Source organism: Achroia grisella, unplaced genomic scaffold, assembly GCF_030625045.1.
Source record: "Achroia grisella isolate CSIRO2021 unplaced genomic scaffold, CSIRO_AGI_Agris_v1 utg507, whole genome shotgun sequence".
NCBI lineage: Eukaryota > Metazoa > Arthropoda > Insecta > Lepidoptera > Pyralidae > Achroia > Achroia grisella.
Window position 1 is genome coordinate 69890 of NW_026712901.1, and position 20676 is coordinate 90565.

General features: G+C 33.6%; 1 protein-coding gene across 1 annotated transcript in view; it reads left to right on the forward strand.

The window, feature by feature from the left end:
• Positions 1-20676, forward strand: part of LOC131846232 (trehalase-like) — a 71274-nt gene that overhangs the window by 23772 nt on the left and 26826 nt on the right. Inside the window, exons 2-3 of the mRNA XM_059195487.1 lie at positions 15438-15785; positions 20092-20229. Of these exons, the coding sequence (XP_059051470.1) occupies positions 15679-15785; positions 20092-20229 (245 nt within the window). The 5' untranslated portion in view covers positions 15438-15678. The remainder of the gene's footprint in view (positions 1-15437; positions 15786-20091; positions 20230-20676) is intronic.

Genomic DNA, 20676 nt, shown 5'->3' on the forward strand with positions numbered 1-20676 from the left:
GAATTTGATTTTGACAACCAATATTAATTAATCCACTCTCAATTTGACCACCGACTTTAACAATAAATAAGTAGACACGCATATATCTTTACTTCCTTACTAATATTATAAATGCGAAAGTAACTCTGTCTGTCTGTCTCGCTTTCACGCCAAAACTACTGAACCGATTTAAATGAAATTTGGTACACATATAGTCCAGAACCTGAGAAAGGACATAGGCTACTTTTTAATCTGAAAAAAGGGTTGTAAGACGTTGAAAAGAGAGATCCCGCGACCATCGGAAAGCGGCGGTTTGTTAAACCGCTAGACCACCGAGAGATTATTGTACATTGAGATATATGTATTTGTTTGTAATGTTTATGCTGTCATATCTGCTATAGCAGAAACAACGCTTGTAAGATACAGATACTATATATATTTATGTATTTGAACCTGTAACCTTTTCATTAGGAGCATTACACGTCTAGCAATAGTCATAGGCTATTGTGATAAATTTGAACGTCTATTTATAGATATTTACGCAACCGAGAAGAAGTATCAGTAATTCATTGCCTTCGAAGTAGATTTTTTTATTTATTTATTTATTGACATCAAAACTAAGCAACTTCCCCATATGCTCACTTAGGAAAAATTACACAAATATACGATACATTAATAAATACAAATATATATATATAAAACAATAACAACTTACAAATTTATGTATTATTTAGGTAATCCATTGCCATTCTGCTAAAATTCAACAAGTTACACGTAAATATGTCCTTCTCAGCTTAGGTAAGAACCTATTTGTACTGAGAAGAAAAACGAAATATCACCCCAGCCCGGTATCAATGAAAGAAAAAGTGGCACTACAAAGTCCAAGTTAGTATGAAAGACACTCGCCCACTTGAAGTATACCCAGCGAAATGTGGACATGTCACATGTTGCGTTCACTACAGCGCCAAGTCAAGTCCCAAGATGAGCAGAACTTGTGTTATATAAGTAAGGAAAGAATAATATATTTATTTACCGCATATAAAAGCATAATAATAATAATACTTCTAGGCAAATCAAGTCTAAAATCTAGTCCCAAGCTAAGTAAGTAGAGCTTATAATATGGGTATTGGACAACTGATATAAATATTGGATTTTTTTTTGTAAATACATACATAGTATATAGAAAACACCCAGACCGATACAAACATTCATACTCATGAATACAAATGTTTTTACCGTACCAGGAATCGGGAGTAACGCGGTGTACCTACTTAACCGCAAGAACACCGAAAAGTTCTTTCATTTCGGCCACTGTACTTCATAATATTACCATTTTTTTAATTATAATTTGATGATCTAGACAAAACATTACTGGTGTGTAACACCTTTAAATCTCATGTGTTAAGACTGTATGTCGCCGTCCCATTTCCGTACAAAACTTGCTACTATGAAAATTTTTAACAAACTCGATGAAATGTCCGTTGGATATGACAACTAACACAAAATTTTTACACTAATCAGACTTTCTTTAACTAAATTTGTTTTAGAATTACATGTTTAGAACTTAAAATGTCAATAATTTTCACAGAAATTTTCTAGAGCTAAAGATAGGTAGGTCCTTACCTATCCATGGCAGTTTGAAATAATATGCAAAACATTGGAATTGTAATGAATTTCAGAATAACGGAAAAATCCCAATATATTTACTGTAATAATAGAGTAAGCCGATTTGATAGGAACGTAAATATGTATGGCAAAATTTCGATAAGAATCCAAAAGTATCTGAGTTCTAGAAATAGAACGAATACTGAAGATACCAGCATCGCAATTTTATTGTATGGACACACTCCTGTTAAACAAGTAAATAAAATTGTGTCTCAGAATTGATAATACTAGTATCTAGTACCGTACGTAGAAGCCGCGGAAAATAACCGTCCATTCACGCAACGTGATGAATTTAATATTTGTCTATAAATCGACCGTGAATGGACGAGAGGAATATTTTGGACCGATTGCCAAAAGGTCCTTTATTCAATTTCGTATACTGTATCTTAGGCTCTGATTTAGTAATGTAATGTAATGTAATATTTTTGTAATGCCTTAACATGGTGTAACAATTGTAACATGTTATAAATGTAATTTTTTTGTAATGCCTTAACATGGTCATCGTACACTACTACGGTAACGGTGCACCAGTGGACGATGATAAGTTAAGGATGAACACAGATGCAGTAACGAATTTATCTGGTATTGGATGGTTTTCAGGGACCATCCAAATTTTCCCTGAAAACCATCTTGGTCAAGCTGATGGATTGGTTGCAAGAGGACTAATAGTTCGAGGACCTGTTAATTCTATTACAAGACACACACAATTGGCCGCAGCTGGCCTTTACAGCTTCAACGGACGATATGGGGCAACTCAAAACCCGCGGAAGAACTTATGGAGCAGATGAAGGCCAACTTCTGCCTGACGGATACAACTTTGGTCTGAAGGCACAGCTAGGGGTTCAACCTCGGGTCAGGCCGTTGTAATATCGATACTCGTTTGAATTGGACGGTGTATCAATCGGAGAAAAATAATACATATGATAGGAGTAATACATATGCCATAAGGACATAAATAAGATAGAAGATATGGTTAGTGTATGTGGTTGAGTGGGAGAAAATGCCTCAAGGTGTTACATCCGCTATATACATCTACATTTGTGCATTAAAGTTTTAATAAATAAAATTAATTTAACAGAATTACTTAGCAGGAATGCCCACCGTCATTTATCAGATTGTTGACCAAGTTTTGATGTCAATAATTCTCTTTTTTAATTACTATTACGGTGTGTATATGTATTATTGCTTTTTCTATTGGGGGTTTTGGGCTATTGTTAGGTGCAAAGATCTGTGTCACGTCGACCTGCATAGATATATCGTGCTCGCCCTTTTTGAAAGTTCGCCACCTGGACCCGTTAGGGATGGTATTGAAGGATATTCTTAGGAGCGATGGTTTTTATCTCCTCACGATTTTGTTTATGCATGAGTGGGCTACAACCACATAGAATATGAAGTGTCGTTTATTTGTTATTGTTGCTTTTAGTAACAATAACATTAAAATCGTGACATAACAATTTATACTTATTCTTTCAATAAACGTTTTATTTCCTGTGTACTAGAATAATCGCTATAATTCTCTATAATTTCAAGGTAACACATATCCATTCATAATGGCACCCGTCCATATACGGATTGCGAATTCATGGGAGCTCAAGTATAAATGGTACTTCATAATAGCCACTCCAGTTCTTCATGTGATTGTTTATGACACGCAAATGTACACAGTATATGTAGATGCAGTACAAGCAATGGACATACTGTTGCAAATTGCTCTAATTCAATCTAATTTACTTGTTACTACCGCCTACGTGATTATTCTTTAGAGACAATTTACAAAGATATTATTGCTTTCGACTTTGTTCACTTAAAATGTGTTTTTTTTACCGCCTTGGTGGTCTAGCGGTTTAGTTCTGGAATGAATGGGAAGACCAAGGGAGAATGGGACAGTTTCAGACCAAGACACAGTTTTTAGTAGTTTAGTTCCTTTCACATCGCTTTAGTTCTAATGGTCTCGGATTCGATTCGTCGCGGTACACACGTTTATATACATTGTTTGTATAGATCTATTTTCTATATTATGTATGTATTTACAAAACAAATGTATTAAAGTTTACTTTTGACGGCCTCCATGGTCTGGTGGTTAGGCCCACCGTTTTACTTCCGATGGTCACGGGTTCGATTACTCGCACGGTGCAAATTTGTATTCATGAGTATAAGTATTTGTAACGTCCTGAGTATTTTCTATGTGTATTATGTATGTATTTAAAAAAAAACATTTAAATACATACATAACACACATTATTAGTCGCCTGGTATCCATAACACAAGCTCTACTTAGTTTGGGACTAGACTGCGTTGTGTTAATTGTCTAGGGTTATTTATTTGTTTATAATCTATAGATTGTCTTGTATCCATAACAAGTTTTGTTTAGCTTGGGAGTAGATGGCGCTGTGTTAACTGTCCAGGAATATTATTATTATTATATTATTTTGCTGTTCACGTCACTGTTGCACTTTTAACCCCCGACGTAACATGGGATACATACTTCAGACTTATAAAACTCAATTTTGATGATAATTTACGATTGTAATATTATGTATGTATGATATAATACAAAGAATACTACTATTGAACACAATTTAAACCTTATCACGCAGTAACAGTACGTTTTATATAACGAGCGGAGTGTTCTACCCATTACTGTTATCTTGACATCTAATTAAATGGATTAACTGTACTAGCTTCGAACATTAGATAAAAAAAATTATCATCAGACAGAGATTATTTGGTTTGGTCCGGTTTGTTAACATCATTGTCCTTCATTGGAAAGATAGTAACTAAATAAAAAACTTGCCTACAAACTGTTCTGCAGTTTGTGGAGTCATTGTATAAAAAGGTACATTTAACCTAAATCTACGATTTTTTTATAGACAGGTAATATGAAACTAACGCATGTAAATGTTATTAATTAATTTATTTTAAGGTTGAAATAATAATAATGATTATCTTGGATGATTCACGCAGTCACAAGTCATAAACTAAGCAGAACTTGTGTTATGGGCACCAGACTTCTGATAGAATACTTAAATACATTTTTTAAATTACATACATAATAATATAGACCGGTACAAACAATTATACTCATGAATACAAATGTTTGTACCGTGCGAGGAATCAAACCTACGACTATCGGAAGTCAGGCGGTGTGCTAAACGGCTAAAAATAAAGAATATAATATGTAATTTATACCTTACAAAAAATATACGCTTGACATTTGCGACAATTAAAATTTATATGGAGATGGCAATATTTTAATTTAATTTTAAATTACATTAAATTATTAAAAGTAATTTAATGTATATTATTATTTACATTATACACACTTTAGATCACAAATAGATATTATTGAAAATAGACGGAGGAAAATATCGATAAGGCACGATATAAAGTAATTGATAGATTGTTATTGAAGGAAAAATAGAAGCAACGAAAGGAATGGGAAGACCAAGACACAGTTATCAATCAGATCAAGGAAAATGTTGAAGTCGTAACGTATTGACAATTAAAGAGATTAACGAAAGATCTTAGGAAGTAGTATGTGATCCTCCGACAAGAGCACGGCTTTTATCTTATGAACTAACTGTTAAATGAACTAGCAACAAAACAAAAGTGATAAAATACAAAGCCTAAGTTATTCCTTATATCATTAGCTATCTACGAGTGAAAGACCCGTCAAAACAGACAGACAGATAAACAAGTTTTTAAATTATTTTTGTAACTGCCGTATAAACTTTCACATGCATTTAGTGAAAAGCTGTTAATTTGATATTGCAAACAGACACTTCTATTTTATTCATGAAGTAAAATTATATAAAATGAGTATTATATTTTTAACATATACGCAGCCAGTCCCTTTTATTACAAGTCCTCGTTACTAACTATAATCTTAGATCATCTTTCCTATTCTCTTTTACATTAATTTTTCTTCGGTTTCTTTAGAATAGAATCATTTATTCAAATAAACTTAATTTAAGCACTTTTGAATAGTCATAACATTTTTTTTTTAATTTACCGCACATTCGGAAAGCAGCCTCATCACAAGAAGAACAAGAAAGAAACTTGTGTGTTGCTCTTTTAAATAATCCTTAAATAATAAAAATCTGTTGTTAACAGTAATATAGATATAACAGTAACCTTTTAGCTTATAATACATATAGCAGAAGTAGAATTTATAATTAGCCATTATTTTGTTTTCTTTTAAAAACATATTATGCAGACTCCAAATAAATGGGACAAGGAAGAAGCAGATGATAATGTTTTGCTTTCTTTCTTCTACAAGTATATTGCGTCCATAAAAAGTAGATTACTTTCGAATATAAAGCTCATATAAATACTTTAATAACCTCTTTACAATGAAAACTCTGTCTGTGTTGTATTTGTATAAAATGCTATTCCAGGTCACTATTTGACGCGGACGGAGTTGCGGGCACAGCTAGTGAATAATAAAGCAATATTGTATTACGTGAAAGACTGTATTGTACCGTGGCATAGTAATTATTATAGTTGTATAATATGGTATATACTATTGCAATAGGTATTGCGAATTTGTTGCTGTGTGGCGAAATTGTAATCAATGGTAAAACTACCACTTGGTTTATTTGACCTTTATATTTTTTTAATGATGATGAAATTCTGATCTGTACGGACGATGTAACCATAGCGGTGTTAGATGGTGATGTAATAAGATCACTTATTGCTTCGCAGTGAGACTAGAAATCTGTGTGACAGTCTTAGATGTTTTTAATTGATGATAAATAAAACTTTTATGTCCCTTAAATCTTATTAATATTATACGCGACAATTTGTAAGTGTGGATGGATGTTTGTTACTCTTTCACGCAAAAACTATTGAACGGATTTTGATGAAACTTTACAGTAATATACCTTATTCATCGGAATAACATATATAGGCTACAATTTAAATATATGTTATGTAAATTGGGCGAAATATCATGATAAATGTTAAGTGAGTGTGATGAGGACGAAGTTGCGCGAGTCAGCTAATAATGGAATGGAGCATCCATATATGTTTTTTAATGGATGATATATAAATACAACTTTTATTTGCGTTAAATAATAGAATAATAATGGAATGGAGCATCCATATATGTTTTTTAATGGATGATATATAAATACAACTTTTATTGCGTTAAATAATAGAATAATAATGGAATGGAGCATCCATATATGTTTTTTAATGGATGATATATAAATACAACTTTTATTTGCGTTAAATAATAGAATAATAATGGAATGGAGCATCCATATATGTTTTTTAATGGATGATATATAAATACAACTTTTATTTGCGTTAAATAATAGAATAATAATGGAATGGGGCATCCACATATGTTTTTTAATTAATGATAGATAAAACTTTTGTTAGCGTTAAATATTATAATAATGGAATAGGACATCTACTGGCGCTATCGTTATACGCTGCTGAGGTACTAAGGGGCGATGATAGGATGAGAATCAAGTCAGGTCGGGGCTATCCGACCCTGGCTGATTTGGAATTAACAAAGGTATCTTATAAACAACTTTGGGGTCGACCTGATATAGCCTGATCAATGGGTCTAAATTATGTGTGTACCTACCTACTAATAGTATCAAATTTATATAAATCCGATTACATCCTCGATCATATTGTGCTAGTAAACAACTTAAAAACTATGTTAGTAAATTATATTGTAACATACAGAGATATACACTTAATTCATATTTCATATCGTGAAGCACTGAGTCCGCAATGCAACGGTATCCAGTGCTTCTGGAGCGGACAATCTGATATATTTCCAATAGTTGTATGTACCTCCTAATAATATAAGAGATCGTGTAACGAATGTAGAGTCAGTAATAAGCCACTACCTTGTACATATCACCGAGTCTGTTTATTAACCATACTCTCGCATTTCAAATGATTTTTATTACATATATTTAAATGTGTATATTTTGTATCTAATTTTGACTCATACGAATGTATTCCATACAAACAAACAAACACATCATGACGTCACGGAGGAATTCATACATCCAGGCATAATGCCAGCCAACAATGTTATTGACGAATAACGTACCTATACTTTCGTTTGCACTCAATCAGACACACCCATACAACCATTGATGAATGATTAATGACGTCGATTAGTGAGAATTTAGTCGATTGAACAGATTGATTGTGATTATCAATCTCCAACTCAATCTCTTATTCACTTATTTTATACTAGCTGTGCCCGCGGTTTCAACCGCGTTAAATATATAGCCTATATGTTATTTTGATGTATAAGCTATATTACTATAAACTTTCATCAAAATCCGTTCAGTTCGTGAGAGAGTAACAAACATCCATACTCACAAACTTTCGCGTTTATAATATTATTAAGATAAGAACTATAATAACAAGTACTTAAGGTAGTACAAATCAATTCTGAACAAAAGAAGCGTGGAAGACCTCGATACATGTATAGTCGACATCAAAAATGATATATCATGCGAAAATTTAGACATCACCATCATCATCACCATCATTATTAAATACAATAAATATTTAATGAGCAAAGCCTACTACTCACTAAACGATAACTTGAATGACGAGCGTGCATGGCAATAGTCGTTCATGCACGGGATTTTCGTTTAACGTTAGACATAGACATCTGTATAAGTACACAATGTACATAAACTGGCCTTTCTGTATACCGAAATGTACGGTAGTGAAAAAATATTAATAGAAAAAAAAAAATTACGTTCATAAACGGCTAAAATGTTCAACATGAAAACATGATTTTTATTTTATTTCCACTTTGTTTCTAGAGAAAAGTGATTTAATGTTATAAGATTTTCGGCCTTTATTTTATGGGTTTTGGATTTTTTGGTTTCTTTAAGCTGAAATCGAAATTCGGTTCCGGTAATAAAAATTAGTCTAATGCTGTCTGTACCTGGCTGTTTATCATGAAGCTATATATATTTTAAAACTTAGTAATCGAACTCTAGACTGCTTGCCAAAAGAGGTATGAATGACGTCTGCACCCTCGGGGGTGTGACCATACCTTGTAAATAGTTGTAACTTGGAAAGAAGCCCAGATCACGTGCTCCCGGGTATGAAGATTCGCTAATTGTAGGAGGTATCACGTGTTGAGTGTAAATACCATTATATGATAAATATTATTGAATGTATAGTCACTTTATTAAATTTAAAATATGCTATTTATAGTCACTAGACTTATTAATAATTTTGAATGAACTGTTACATGATTTAGTACATTCGCACGATCCGATTGACGGCCTCGATGGTCAAGCGGCACGGCAAGCACACCACTTCTAATGATCGCCGCGCCGGTTCGATTCCTTGCACGGTACGAACATTGTAGTCAAGTGCCGAATTATTTGTAGTGGTCTGAGTGCTTCCTATGTCTGTTTTTTATTAATGTATTGATGAAAAATAAAGAATTTAAATACTCGTATCTACCTTAACACAAGCTCTGCTTAGTGTGTGAATTATCCAGGTATATTATTATCACTATTTTTCTCATTTTTTCTCTTCTTCTATTTGTTGTAAAAGAAGGTAATACTACCCACGGGGCCCATAGCCAAGTGTGAGAGAGGTTGCGAAGTGTAAGGAAGTTAGAAATTTTCTAGTAACACGGCAGGTATTTAGTAATGTTTATTATTATATATATATATTAGCTGATGAGCTTGGGTTTTCGACCAGATTGCGTAGTCCGTCAGTTAGTTTGACATTTCCATTACCTACAAAAAAAACAGAAAGTAATATTTCGGCACCTTGATTATAAAACGCAGTTGAGTTCATTTCCTAAGAATCTCCTGATATAAATTGACGGGTTGTCAAAATAATTATCTCGGTAATAGAAGAAAATTTTCCGCTGAAATCAAAGTTGAATCTGACATTACTGATAACGACAGAAAGCAAGGTCGTTTGAAGGTAAAGGACAATCTTCCAATTGAAGTGGCCGTCCAATTGACTGCTAAATCAAGCGACGGATGAGCACACTTTGCTGTTCCGTTTTGGATCAGATGCTGTTTATCTGCACCTTGTTTGTGCGTAAATACGGAAATTTCTTTGTTATGTGTATCACACTATTATTAACCGAGTTTAAAACGGAAGAGACATTCGATTGCTTGTGATGATACTTTTTTTATTCATGGGCTTGCATTATTTGGGGTCGGTGCAATACGATACTTTTTGATTGTACTACATATTTATATTGACGGCCTCGGTGTTCTGGAGGTTTAGCACATCGCTTTACTCACGATGATCGCAGGTTCGATCCTTAAACGGTAATAAGATTTTTATTAATCTGTAAGATTGTTTGTATCTGTCTAGATATTTTCTATGTATATTATATTGTATTTAGAAAAAAAAAATGTCTTTGTAATTATATCAGTTATCTAGTTCATAACATAAGCTCTGCTTACCGTGCGTCTAGTTGGTTTGTATAAACAAACTCGGCGTTCATCAGCGGCTAAAATGTCCTACTACCCATAACACAAGCTCTACTTAGCTAGGGACTAGATGGCTCGAATATTGATAGAAACTGAATAGGGATATTATTATATAATATTGACCTTTATTCTCTACATTTATGTTTTTTAACTTGCAAAATCTTCACCATGATGATCATATATGCCACATAATGTGATGAATTCCTAGTGGATTCGTCGCGATGAACAATAAGCTGAAGTTCTTCACCTGTTGGTGGACAGAGTAGACGTGAGCACCATTCCATCATTTGTTGAAAAATCAATCTATTAATTTGTAATGTTCAAAAGAAAGTTTTTAAATTTAATATATACTACTATAACGATACATAATTAAACCTAATATAATACTTAATATTATGAAGGACAATTTAAAGTATTATGAACCAATTAATATAATTACATTAATGTCACAACATAACCCCTCCCTTTTGACGTTGATGTATTACATTATAAACATTTCGTATGCGCCGTGATATAATTCCTAATGGTATAATCTTTATGATTTTTTTTAAATATTTTTTTTTATTTTTCCATTCTATTCTATTAGTGTTTACATTGTTTAAATTCTAGAATGACTTCTCATATTATCAATCTTATATGTAATATTGTTTTATTGTTAACTTTTCTATAAACATTTATTGATCACCAAAAGGCCATTTTCCCTATATACATAATATAAATTATCTCCAATCCTTCCACATAAATATTTTGTCTGCAATTTCTCTGGTACTGAAATCTGAATTCTAAAGTTCTGGTAAATCTCGTTTCTCAGCTTGTTGGTACACCCTAACCTCGTACAATATAGTAATTTGATCGATTTTCATAGGTCAAAATCTCGTATAAACTTTGGTGAAAATGTTCTTGCACTAAAGACCAAAATTGTCGTATTTGTATTGGATTCTCGTAAAGTGTTAAGGTTATTGACATCAAAAGTTGGGAACCACGTTCACCTATTATCGTTGGTGTAATGATGATAAGCGTCCAGAAGCAACTAAAGGTCAAACGTCATTAAAACCTGTTTTAGATTGGACATGCATAGAAATAGACAATGCATATAGATATCGCACACACATAATAACAGAATAATATAGTCCTTGAAAACGACGTCTTTGTGACAGACTCGACTCATTGGTTTTGCGGGGAAACATTGCATCTCAATGCACTTTCTACTATAGTGTTCTGAGGAATTGTTCGGATTAGTACCATCTCCTGAATTTCACCATCTTACTACCCGCCAGAAATTAAAATTCCATCCTGATCATCTGGGTGAATGGCGCTCCTCCACAGTGCAGTTTTCCAGAAACTTTTTGCCACACACAACCACACCGTAGTCACTTTCAGTCACAATCAGTCAGCAAAAGTATTTCAGAACCGATATGATATTGAGCTGTCACGAAAAGAGCGTATTTTTGTTAAAAAATCAGCAACGCATTTTCAAATTCCAAAATAGACTTTGAATTTTGCTCTGTCTAGCCTATTTCAGACGCCAAGCAAGTCAGTTCAGGCTGTCGCTTGCAGGATGAGTTTAAAACTTGAAATTATAGTGTCATAGCTCCATGAAATTTTGGTTCTTTGGAATGGCAACGACTGAGGGATCCCCCATCCATACATATTCGTAATGTTATTCATTTAAGTATTCTGTATAGGCGACGGTTACCAATCACCAGCAAGTGGGCCATTCTATTTTACATAAAAAATGTTTGTTCATGATCAACTACTAATTTATCGAGTTTTAGCTACTTAGTAGTTAAAATTAGCATTATTAGTTAAAATCTAAAGTTTGCTACTATTTTGAACCTTACAATCCAGTTTAGTTGTAATCGATATAATAATTTATTTCATATGTAATAAAGATTCTCCATATCTTTTCGAATGCGGTAACCAATTCAATGCTTTGATGTTTTTTTTTCTTTGTTCGTTAAACTATTCTCGACATTAACGGCTCCTATTGAGGGCTCAAAATTGCCTCACATACTACAATACATGCAATTGCGACATCTATTCATCTATTACCTAATTCTATCTCAGTGGACCGTACTTAGCTCTATTGCAATATAAATTGAATGATTGGAAGTCACGTGAACTTATCTCACTATAAATAAAAAATTGCTCTTTGTTAAACTATTTATATGACGTTAGGTTAAGAGTAGGTAGAACGACACTGTCACTAGCGTATCAGTATTTAAGTCATCATCATCGTCATCACCACTACCACCACCACCACCATCATCATCATAATCATTTTATTTAGGCACTTTAATGCACCAGATACAGAAATGTATTAATTAATAGAATAAAATACAAGTTCATAAATTACTAGAATCTACAAAAGGAGATCTTATCGCTAAGCAATCTATCATCATCATCATCATCATCATTATCATGATCATCATCATCCCATCATTATACCACTACTGTTTTGCCACTGTACATTTATAATTGATATGGTATCATCATTCCGTCGTCATAAAAAACATCTCGCGCACATACTACGTACTATCAGTACGTATGTTGTTTATTCTCTGACGTGTTTATTCAATAGTCTGGTACAAGTGTTAAGAGAAAAGCTGTATATAAATAATATTTTAATTATTAAGAATTAACAATAAATATTTTGTGTTAACTTACGTATTATAGTCCTTAAACGCAATTCGAAAAAGTGTAAAAAAGACGCCTTTTAAGATATAACATAAAAAATAACAATAAAATATAAGACGGAAGATAATTACTAAATAAAATCCGTAGTGCTCCAATACCAATTCAAAAAGTGTGACAATTTTTATAAAAATTATTTTAGAAATTTTATAATCTTATCATTTTCTTGGTAGCTTAGTAACCATAGGTAGGTCTTTCAAATTATTTTTCTCTATAATTTAAATTAATGAAAACGTAATCAAAAATACTCGGTTTAATATTCCTTACCTTGAAGTACTCTACCATCTTGCATCATGTACAACATTACAAAACTTCAACTCTTTCGATCGATCGTGTCTTTCTAACGAGGTTTGTAATTATGACTAAAGTTAGATCTATCAGCCGCTCTATAAATCCTTCCTCGTGATTGGCGTGCCCATTGCATTCGGGACCATTTTCGTTAAGTAAAGCTACAAAGTCAGTCCAATGAAAAAAACGAAATATCCAAAAAATATCAAAAGGAAATATTTTATCTATACATATAAATAAAATTGGTAAAATTGAATATTGAAATATTCATTTGTAATATTGAAATAACTGTTTTTTACATGTATTTATGCCTGTAGCATATGAATATAAATACGGTACATACACCAAAATAACATTTTTTACAATTTTTGGTCTGTCTGTCTCTCTGTTTGTTCCGGCTAATCTCTGAAATGGTTGGTCCGATTTTGGCAGGTAGCTGATGTATAAGGAGTAACTTAGGCTATTTTTATTTTAGAAAAATAAAGTTAAATTCCACGCGTCGAATTCGCGGGTACAACTAATTTGAAAATAAAATTTGTTTACCACCCGCTATCTCTCATGTCTTGCGTCGCTCACTATACGTAACAATAGGTGAGCTCCGGATGACACTTGTTGCGATTTCGCGATTGCTGTTGATTGCCCTCAGTTCCTATTACTCTGTGCTCACAGAAACACGTCTCAAGTACATCGCAATATTGAAGTTTATTATTCAGCAGTCATAAACATTTCGCTGGAACTGTGCTATTTAATTATTTAATCAGTGGTCTTAAACATTTTACTGGAAGTGTACGATTATTATTAAATTTCTATTAATTATTAGTTTTGTAGGTATTACTTTTAATTTAATTTGAGAATATACTGAATTACTTTCACAAGAAATAAAAGTGGTTATTGTTATTGTGAGTATATTTATATGGTTGATGATGGAATGGTGGGAGGTGATCAAGTGATCATGTGGTGGATAATAGTATGATAGTATGATTTATACACAGCCGGGTTACCAATGGAGAATGATAAGGTGAACATGAGGTCAGGTCAGTTAGCCCATCGTGAAAAATTCACTTGGAATTTGTCATGATGGTCTCCAGGGGGAACCGCATGGTACATTACTAGTAATATGGGTATTAGTCCACAATACTACCAATTCCTTTTCCTCCTATAGGATGATCTTGAAGTCAGATCAGTTAGCCCATTGTGGTGAATTCACAAAATTATGCTGATATTTGTCGGCGCACGCACCCGGGTCGTACTCGGGCGAATCCGGGAGAGTCTACTAGTCATACTAATATTATGTACGTGGAAGTTTTTAAGTGTGGATGGATGGATGTTTATTACTATTTCACACAAAATTTACTGAATGGATTTTAATGAAACTTTACAATAATATAGCTTATACATCAGAATAACACAGGCTGTAAATTATACTCGGATGTAGCCGAGGGCACATCTAGTTAAAAATAATCGTAGAGATATGACAATGGTTAATTTTGATAGGTATGTAATTAACAAATTATTTGCTTTAATATAATTAGCTAAATATATAGCAGTGGTTTTCTATTATACTCGTATATATTTTTTATCCTATTAAATAACATGACTACCAATCTACCATGTTCCCCCTCTTCTACAGTCCATCGTGGTTAATTAGCCACAATGAGCTAACTGATTCGAGTCCTGGCACGGTACAAGCATTTGTATTGATGAGTATGATTGTTTATATTGTTCTGGATGTTTTCTATGTATATTATGTATTGGTATCAGTTTAGTACCCATAACACAAGCTCTACTTTGCTTGGAAGTAGATGGCACCGTGTGAGTTTTCCAACATTTTGTTATGATTATTATTATAATCGAAATAAAGTAGTTTAATATGATTATTTTTTGTGAATCTTATTTCTTACGTAATTTAATTAATTTAAATTATATTTTCTACTTGTTTAATTAGATGTTTATCAATTATTACAGCTGGTGACAAAGTTTTCTTACAATATTAGTAATGTTAAAGTTTGTAATATAAATAATATGTGGACTCTAGCAATTTACTGTCAAGTTGACCTCCTAATATATAGATAAATTTCATGGTGACTTCGTCACGATGGGCTAACTTACCTGACCTCATGCTCATATCCTAGCAACCTCCACTGGTGGCCTGCAAGCGTAAACGTTAGCGCAGGCTGGTGCACCATTCCATAATCATCCATAGAAAAAAAAACTAACACATTTTCCCTCTAGATGCGGTATAAGATTTTACACGTAAAGACTCGAAATATCCTATGTTCTAACGGGTGGGAAACTATGACGCTGGTAGTGAGTTCGATTCCTTTAATTAATTAATATCTTTGTTTGTTACAGATCCAACTTAGGCATGGTTGATGCGAGCTAGTCTACCAATACAGCCATACCACCCAAAATGACATCCCGTCCATTCAGAAGGAAGCCGTTCAAAATCTTAAGCACATATTTGAACACGTAAACTGGACCCTAATGTGGTACCCTTAAAAACCAAAGTCCATTAAGACTAAAACTCCTAGTGATATATAGTGAAGTTCCTTCATTTTGAGTGATATTAGATTTAAGGTGATAAAGTGATATTATGAATATGCTGTCGATAAAGTGTAGTGTGATGAAGGTGTGGTGCTTGTTGGTGTTTGTAAAGATTGTGGGAGGGGACCGGAGCAGCCTCCCCCCTACTTGTGATAGGTGAGTTCTTCAACATATATTTACAGCAAAATAGTTCTACTTTTATATCCGATGGTGGCGAGTTTGATTCTTCCCGCGATGCAGATATTTGTATTTAAGGCCCTGTTGGTCTAGCTGTTTAGCATAGCCTTAACTTTCGATGGTTTCCAGTTCTATTCCTCGCATGATGCAGATATACATATGTATTCAAAATTAAAGTACGTCAAAGCTACGTAAAAACTGTAAAATTGAACCAACCATTGTGGAAGGAAATAACATCTGTAACACAGGGATTCCCTAGCACAGATGTTACGGCCTATAAATTACTGACATTGTGTAAAAAAATGAATAAATATATTATTATATATATTATTATTATTCAGGAGTATGATTTGGTCTGGGTATTTTCTATGTATATTATATATAAAAAAAAATATTTATGAACGTGTATTTCTGTCAAGCTCTGCATGGTTTGGGGCTGTGTGAGTTGTCAAGGGTTATTATTATTATTTCTTTATATATGATGGGGTAATAGACTTATCATTGCGGGTAAAAATCACCAAACAATGACAGTATAAATGATGATTGATGAGTATGTATAATTTTTAAGCGGAAGACAAACATTTGCGGACTATTCTACAAGTGTTCAGTATTACAGCTTTTTGGAGAAGTATGAAAGTAAGTGGGTAAAGTTGTAATATCTTGAGGCTAGTGTGTAGGGATGTTGGGATGATTATTATCATTATTATTATTATGTATGTATTGTATGTATATACCGGCTCAGAACTGCCAATAATTTCTCTTGTCAAGCGTGTGGTGGGCCATGCCGCTCTCGTATTGGTTATCACAGCCACGAAAAGAGCTGAAACGACGCATAGGCCCTTATATATACATAAAACAAATAGTGTTTCTATCAGATGTACTCATAACACAAGCTCTGCTTAGCTTGGTCTAGATAGTTCTGTCTGAATTTTATTATTATTTAAACCTATTCGCTATGCTATTCTCGCGTTTTACAAACTTATAAAATTTTAATAAGTATGATTGTATATCTCGGTGTTATGTTAGCTATATATATTATGTATATACATATTATATATATTATGACTTACGTATTTACAAGAAACAATGGGTAACGGCTACCATTGGATACTTTGAAAACCCTCAGTCCAGAAATTCGACACTAATTATTGTTAGGCATTTAGAAGCTATTTTATTAAGCTACAGGTTCTTTCCCTGTTGGTTAAAGTATTAATATTAATGAATTTAAAACAATATCACCAGAATATGGTCTTTGTACCATTATTTAATGGTTATGTAAATTACATTGTTTTTTAAATAGGACAATGACAATAAATTATTTTAATTGTAGTCATATCTTAGTAATATAATAAAACATTAAAAGTTTGTTGTATGGATGGATGTTTGGTACTCTTTCACGCAATAACTACTGAACAGATTTTGATGAAACTTTACAGTAATATAGCTCATACATCAGAATAACATATAGGCTATAAATCTCACGCGGGTGAAACCGCGGGCACAGCTAGTTTTTTTATAAACATTTCTGATAAAACAAATCATCTATTTCGTCATAAATTAAATTGAATATATCTTAAATCCTTGCTATACATTATCGCTTGTATGATATGCGAATTATTTTATGAAGTCAGAATAATCCCCATTAATATTATTACTATATAAATGTCACAGTAAGCTTGTTTGTGTCACCTTTAACCTACCCTTACCATTAGGTGAGCCGCAAGATCATTTGTCTCCTATGCTATAAAAAATGTATGTATACAAGTATGACCTGGTGTTAACCTATTTGAATAAGACCTTATGCTAATCGCTGATAATGATCTGTCTATTGATGAAAAAAATTTTTATCGACCATGTATTTTTTTTATTCATACAGAAGAAACAATCATTAATTTTTTTATTTATGTTCATACTTTGCTGAAAGATACGACTTGAACAAAACTACAAATAAACTAGTTACATATAAAAATCAGTAGAAACCGGATGTAGTTGTGTCTACAGACGGCCTTGCGCCTGAACAAGCATTGTACAGTAGAATTAACTGTGTAAATAGTTATTTATTAAATGCCAACGAACCTAAACGTCGTTTCCGGTGCAATAGTTGAGCTGCGAATCTGTAACAATTCATGATTTGAAGTACAAAATATACTGTTTTTAATGGATGATAGTGGAATGGTGAACCCGTCTGACCGCCACGAATGGTGCAATGGTCACTAATAGAGAAGGTCATAACGCTTCTCGTAGTGGTGGTCAGGTTCTGACACTAAATATTTGTGGTCTCTCATATGCTAATGGTAGCGGAGTTCGATTAAACAAAATATAAATTAAGTTAACGTGAAATAGGTCACCTTTCATCCTCTTCAACAAGACAAGACTACAATCCCCTTTCTATCATCTTTCACTGGTGAGCCAAATAGATTTTTTTATGGATGTTAATGGAATGATGCATCCGTTTACGCTAACGGTTCTGGCGAGGCACCAGTGGAGGGTGATAAAATGAGCATGAAGTCAGGTCTGATAACCCATTTTTGCAAATGGCAAACCACGTTTCCAGGGAGCGCCGCGCGGAGGTCAACCTGACAGTACAGCGATGGGATTACTCCACGTTACTTATCCTCCTCCAGAGGATAAGTTCTCCGGAGGAGAGGAGGAGGACTCCTCCCTTCCCTCTCTTCATATAGTAGGTACTAAATGACAGATGGGATGTAAGTCATAACGTTAATGCAATTGTATACAACAGTCCATATGCATCCATTAAAAACAGTACACAACAACAACTTTTTTCGGGCTACTCTAATGCTGTTGGTCGCAGCTGGCCATACAGCTTCACCGGACGATAGGGGCCGAGTGCAGATGGCACTCCAAACTCGCGGAAGGACGTTTGGAGCGGCTGAATGCTAACTCCCATCAGACGGATACGACTGTAAGTCTGAGGGCACCGCTAGGGGTTCGAACCTTGGCTCAGGCCGTCGTTACATAGGTTCTAACTTTAGTCCTACAATACTATGACAAGAATTGTTATCGGCATTCAGACACAGTCATGCTAGGTTGGTGTTTCTCCCGAAATTTAGAAGGAATTTATGGCGAGGAATTAAAATTTAGTAAAAAAATGTGTTATGGCGAAAAAATCACCAGTTGGTGTATTTTGGGATGCTTATTGTCATCCATCCAATAAGCTTTCTAACTAAAACCTACATGAATGTGAGCCAGTAGCAGCCGAAAAATAGAGATAAAGAACATAGATTATTAATGGACATATAGTGTAGATGAATATATAAAGCTACCAGTGTATTAAAACATATATATTACAAATTAATTAAATAAGCGACAAAAAAAAACAGCACAACAGATCCGAGAAACGATCCACAAAAAATAAGGATAATCTGTCAAATTAAAAAGGTCCTCAGAACACGTTGGGCATTTTAATTTTGATGATTTGAGGGGATTTTAGAGAACATTTTAATCTGGCAACAGTGAGGGTACAACGCGTCTCAAAGTAAACAAATCCTACTGACACTAGACGTGGTCTGTTACCATGTTGTGTGTATGCACGTCTGTTAGAAGCAGCTGGTTTCAACTGGTTTATGACGTATTGTCTACATCTGTACGTAGCCAGCTTGCCGTAATGTGATTCAATTATGAGATTGTTCATAATGATATGACGTCATGATGATGGTTCATTCATTCACACAAATTCATGTTATGAGAGACTGGTTTAAAGTACTTGCTTTACCATTCCATATATAAATTAAATATATTAGTATTTTTTTTATTTCTTTATTTATTTTGAAACATATATAGTTTATTATATTATATATTGGACCCCGCACTAGCCGAACCTGTATCGCCGGAGTCCACAAAAGAATTACCAGATGTTAATAACTATTACAGATCAGCGAGTAGAGTACATTTGACATATCAAAAGAGACTGTAATAGACCGACACGAATATAGAAATTTTAATTTGATTTCATACAAAAAAAAATCCAGATCCATTGTACATTACATAAAGTGATAATTTTATTTAATAATGATAATATCTCAGGACATCTCATACAGCGTCATCTAGTCCCAAGTTAAGCAGAGCTTGTCTTATGGGTATTTGATAACTGATATAAAGACATCGACATAGAAAACACCCAGACCAATACAAACAGTCATACCGTGAATACAAATGTTTGTACCGTTCGAGGATTCAAACCCGCACCATCGGAACTAAGCGGTGTACTAAACCACTAGACCACCGAGGCTGTAAGTATTTAATCACTGTATTGTCTTAATTGCAGTCTGATCTACTGCCACGGACCGCTGTTAGACACGGTCCAGATGGCCGGCCTGTACAATGATTCCAAGACCTTCGTGGATATGAAGATAAAAATATCCCCAAATATAACGATGGAGCATTTCAGAGAATTGATGAACAGGTAATCACTTGATTTCACTTAGTTTTTTTAATATTACAAATATGAATGCAGAACAAAACTCTTTTCAGCGATAAGGCGGCCCATTGGTGCCTCTTTGTTTTGCTCATATACATTAGCTATTAATATATACATAATAGTGTATCTGTTTTCCTAATTGTTACCTTTTTATGACTATATGCCTTTAATTTTTGATAGGACAACTTTTATCTCAAAAATTGCGAAAGTCATGTGCAACAGCTTGTATTAGATCTATGTGTAACGCACTGATCTATTCTTGGAATGGCAAAGAAGCTGACGGTCCACCTGATTGAAACTGAGACTACTATCGTCTACATGAACAGCTCTACAGGCATCACGTTATCATGTAACGACTGTGATACTACTCATGCGTTGCCATTCCGGAAAACTGCAATGTCAATTCTCTTGTCCTCTTATTTCATTTAATTT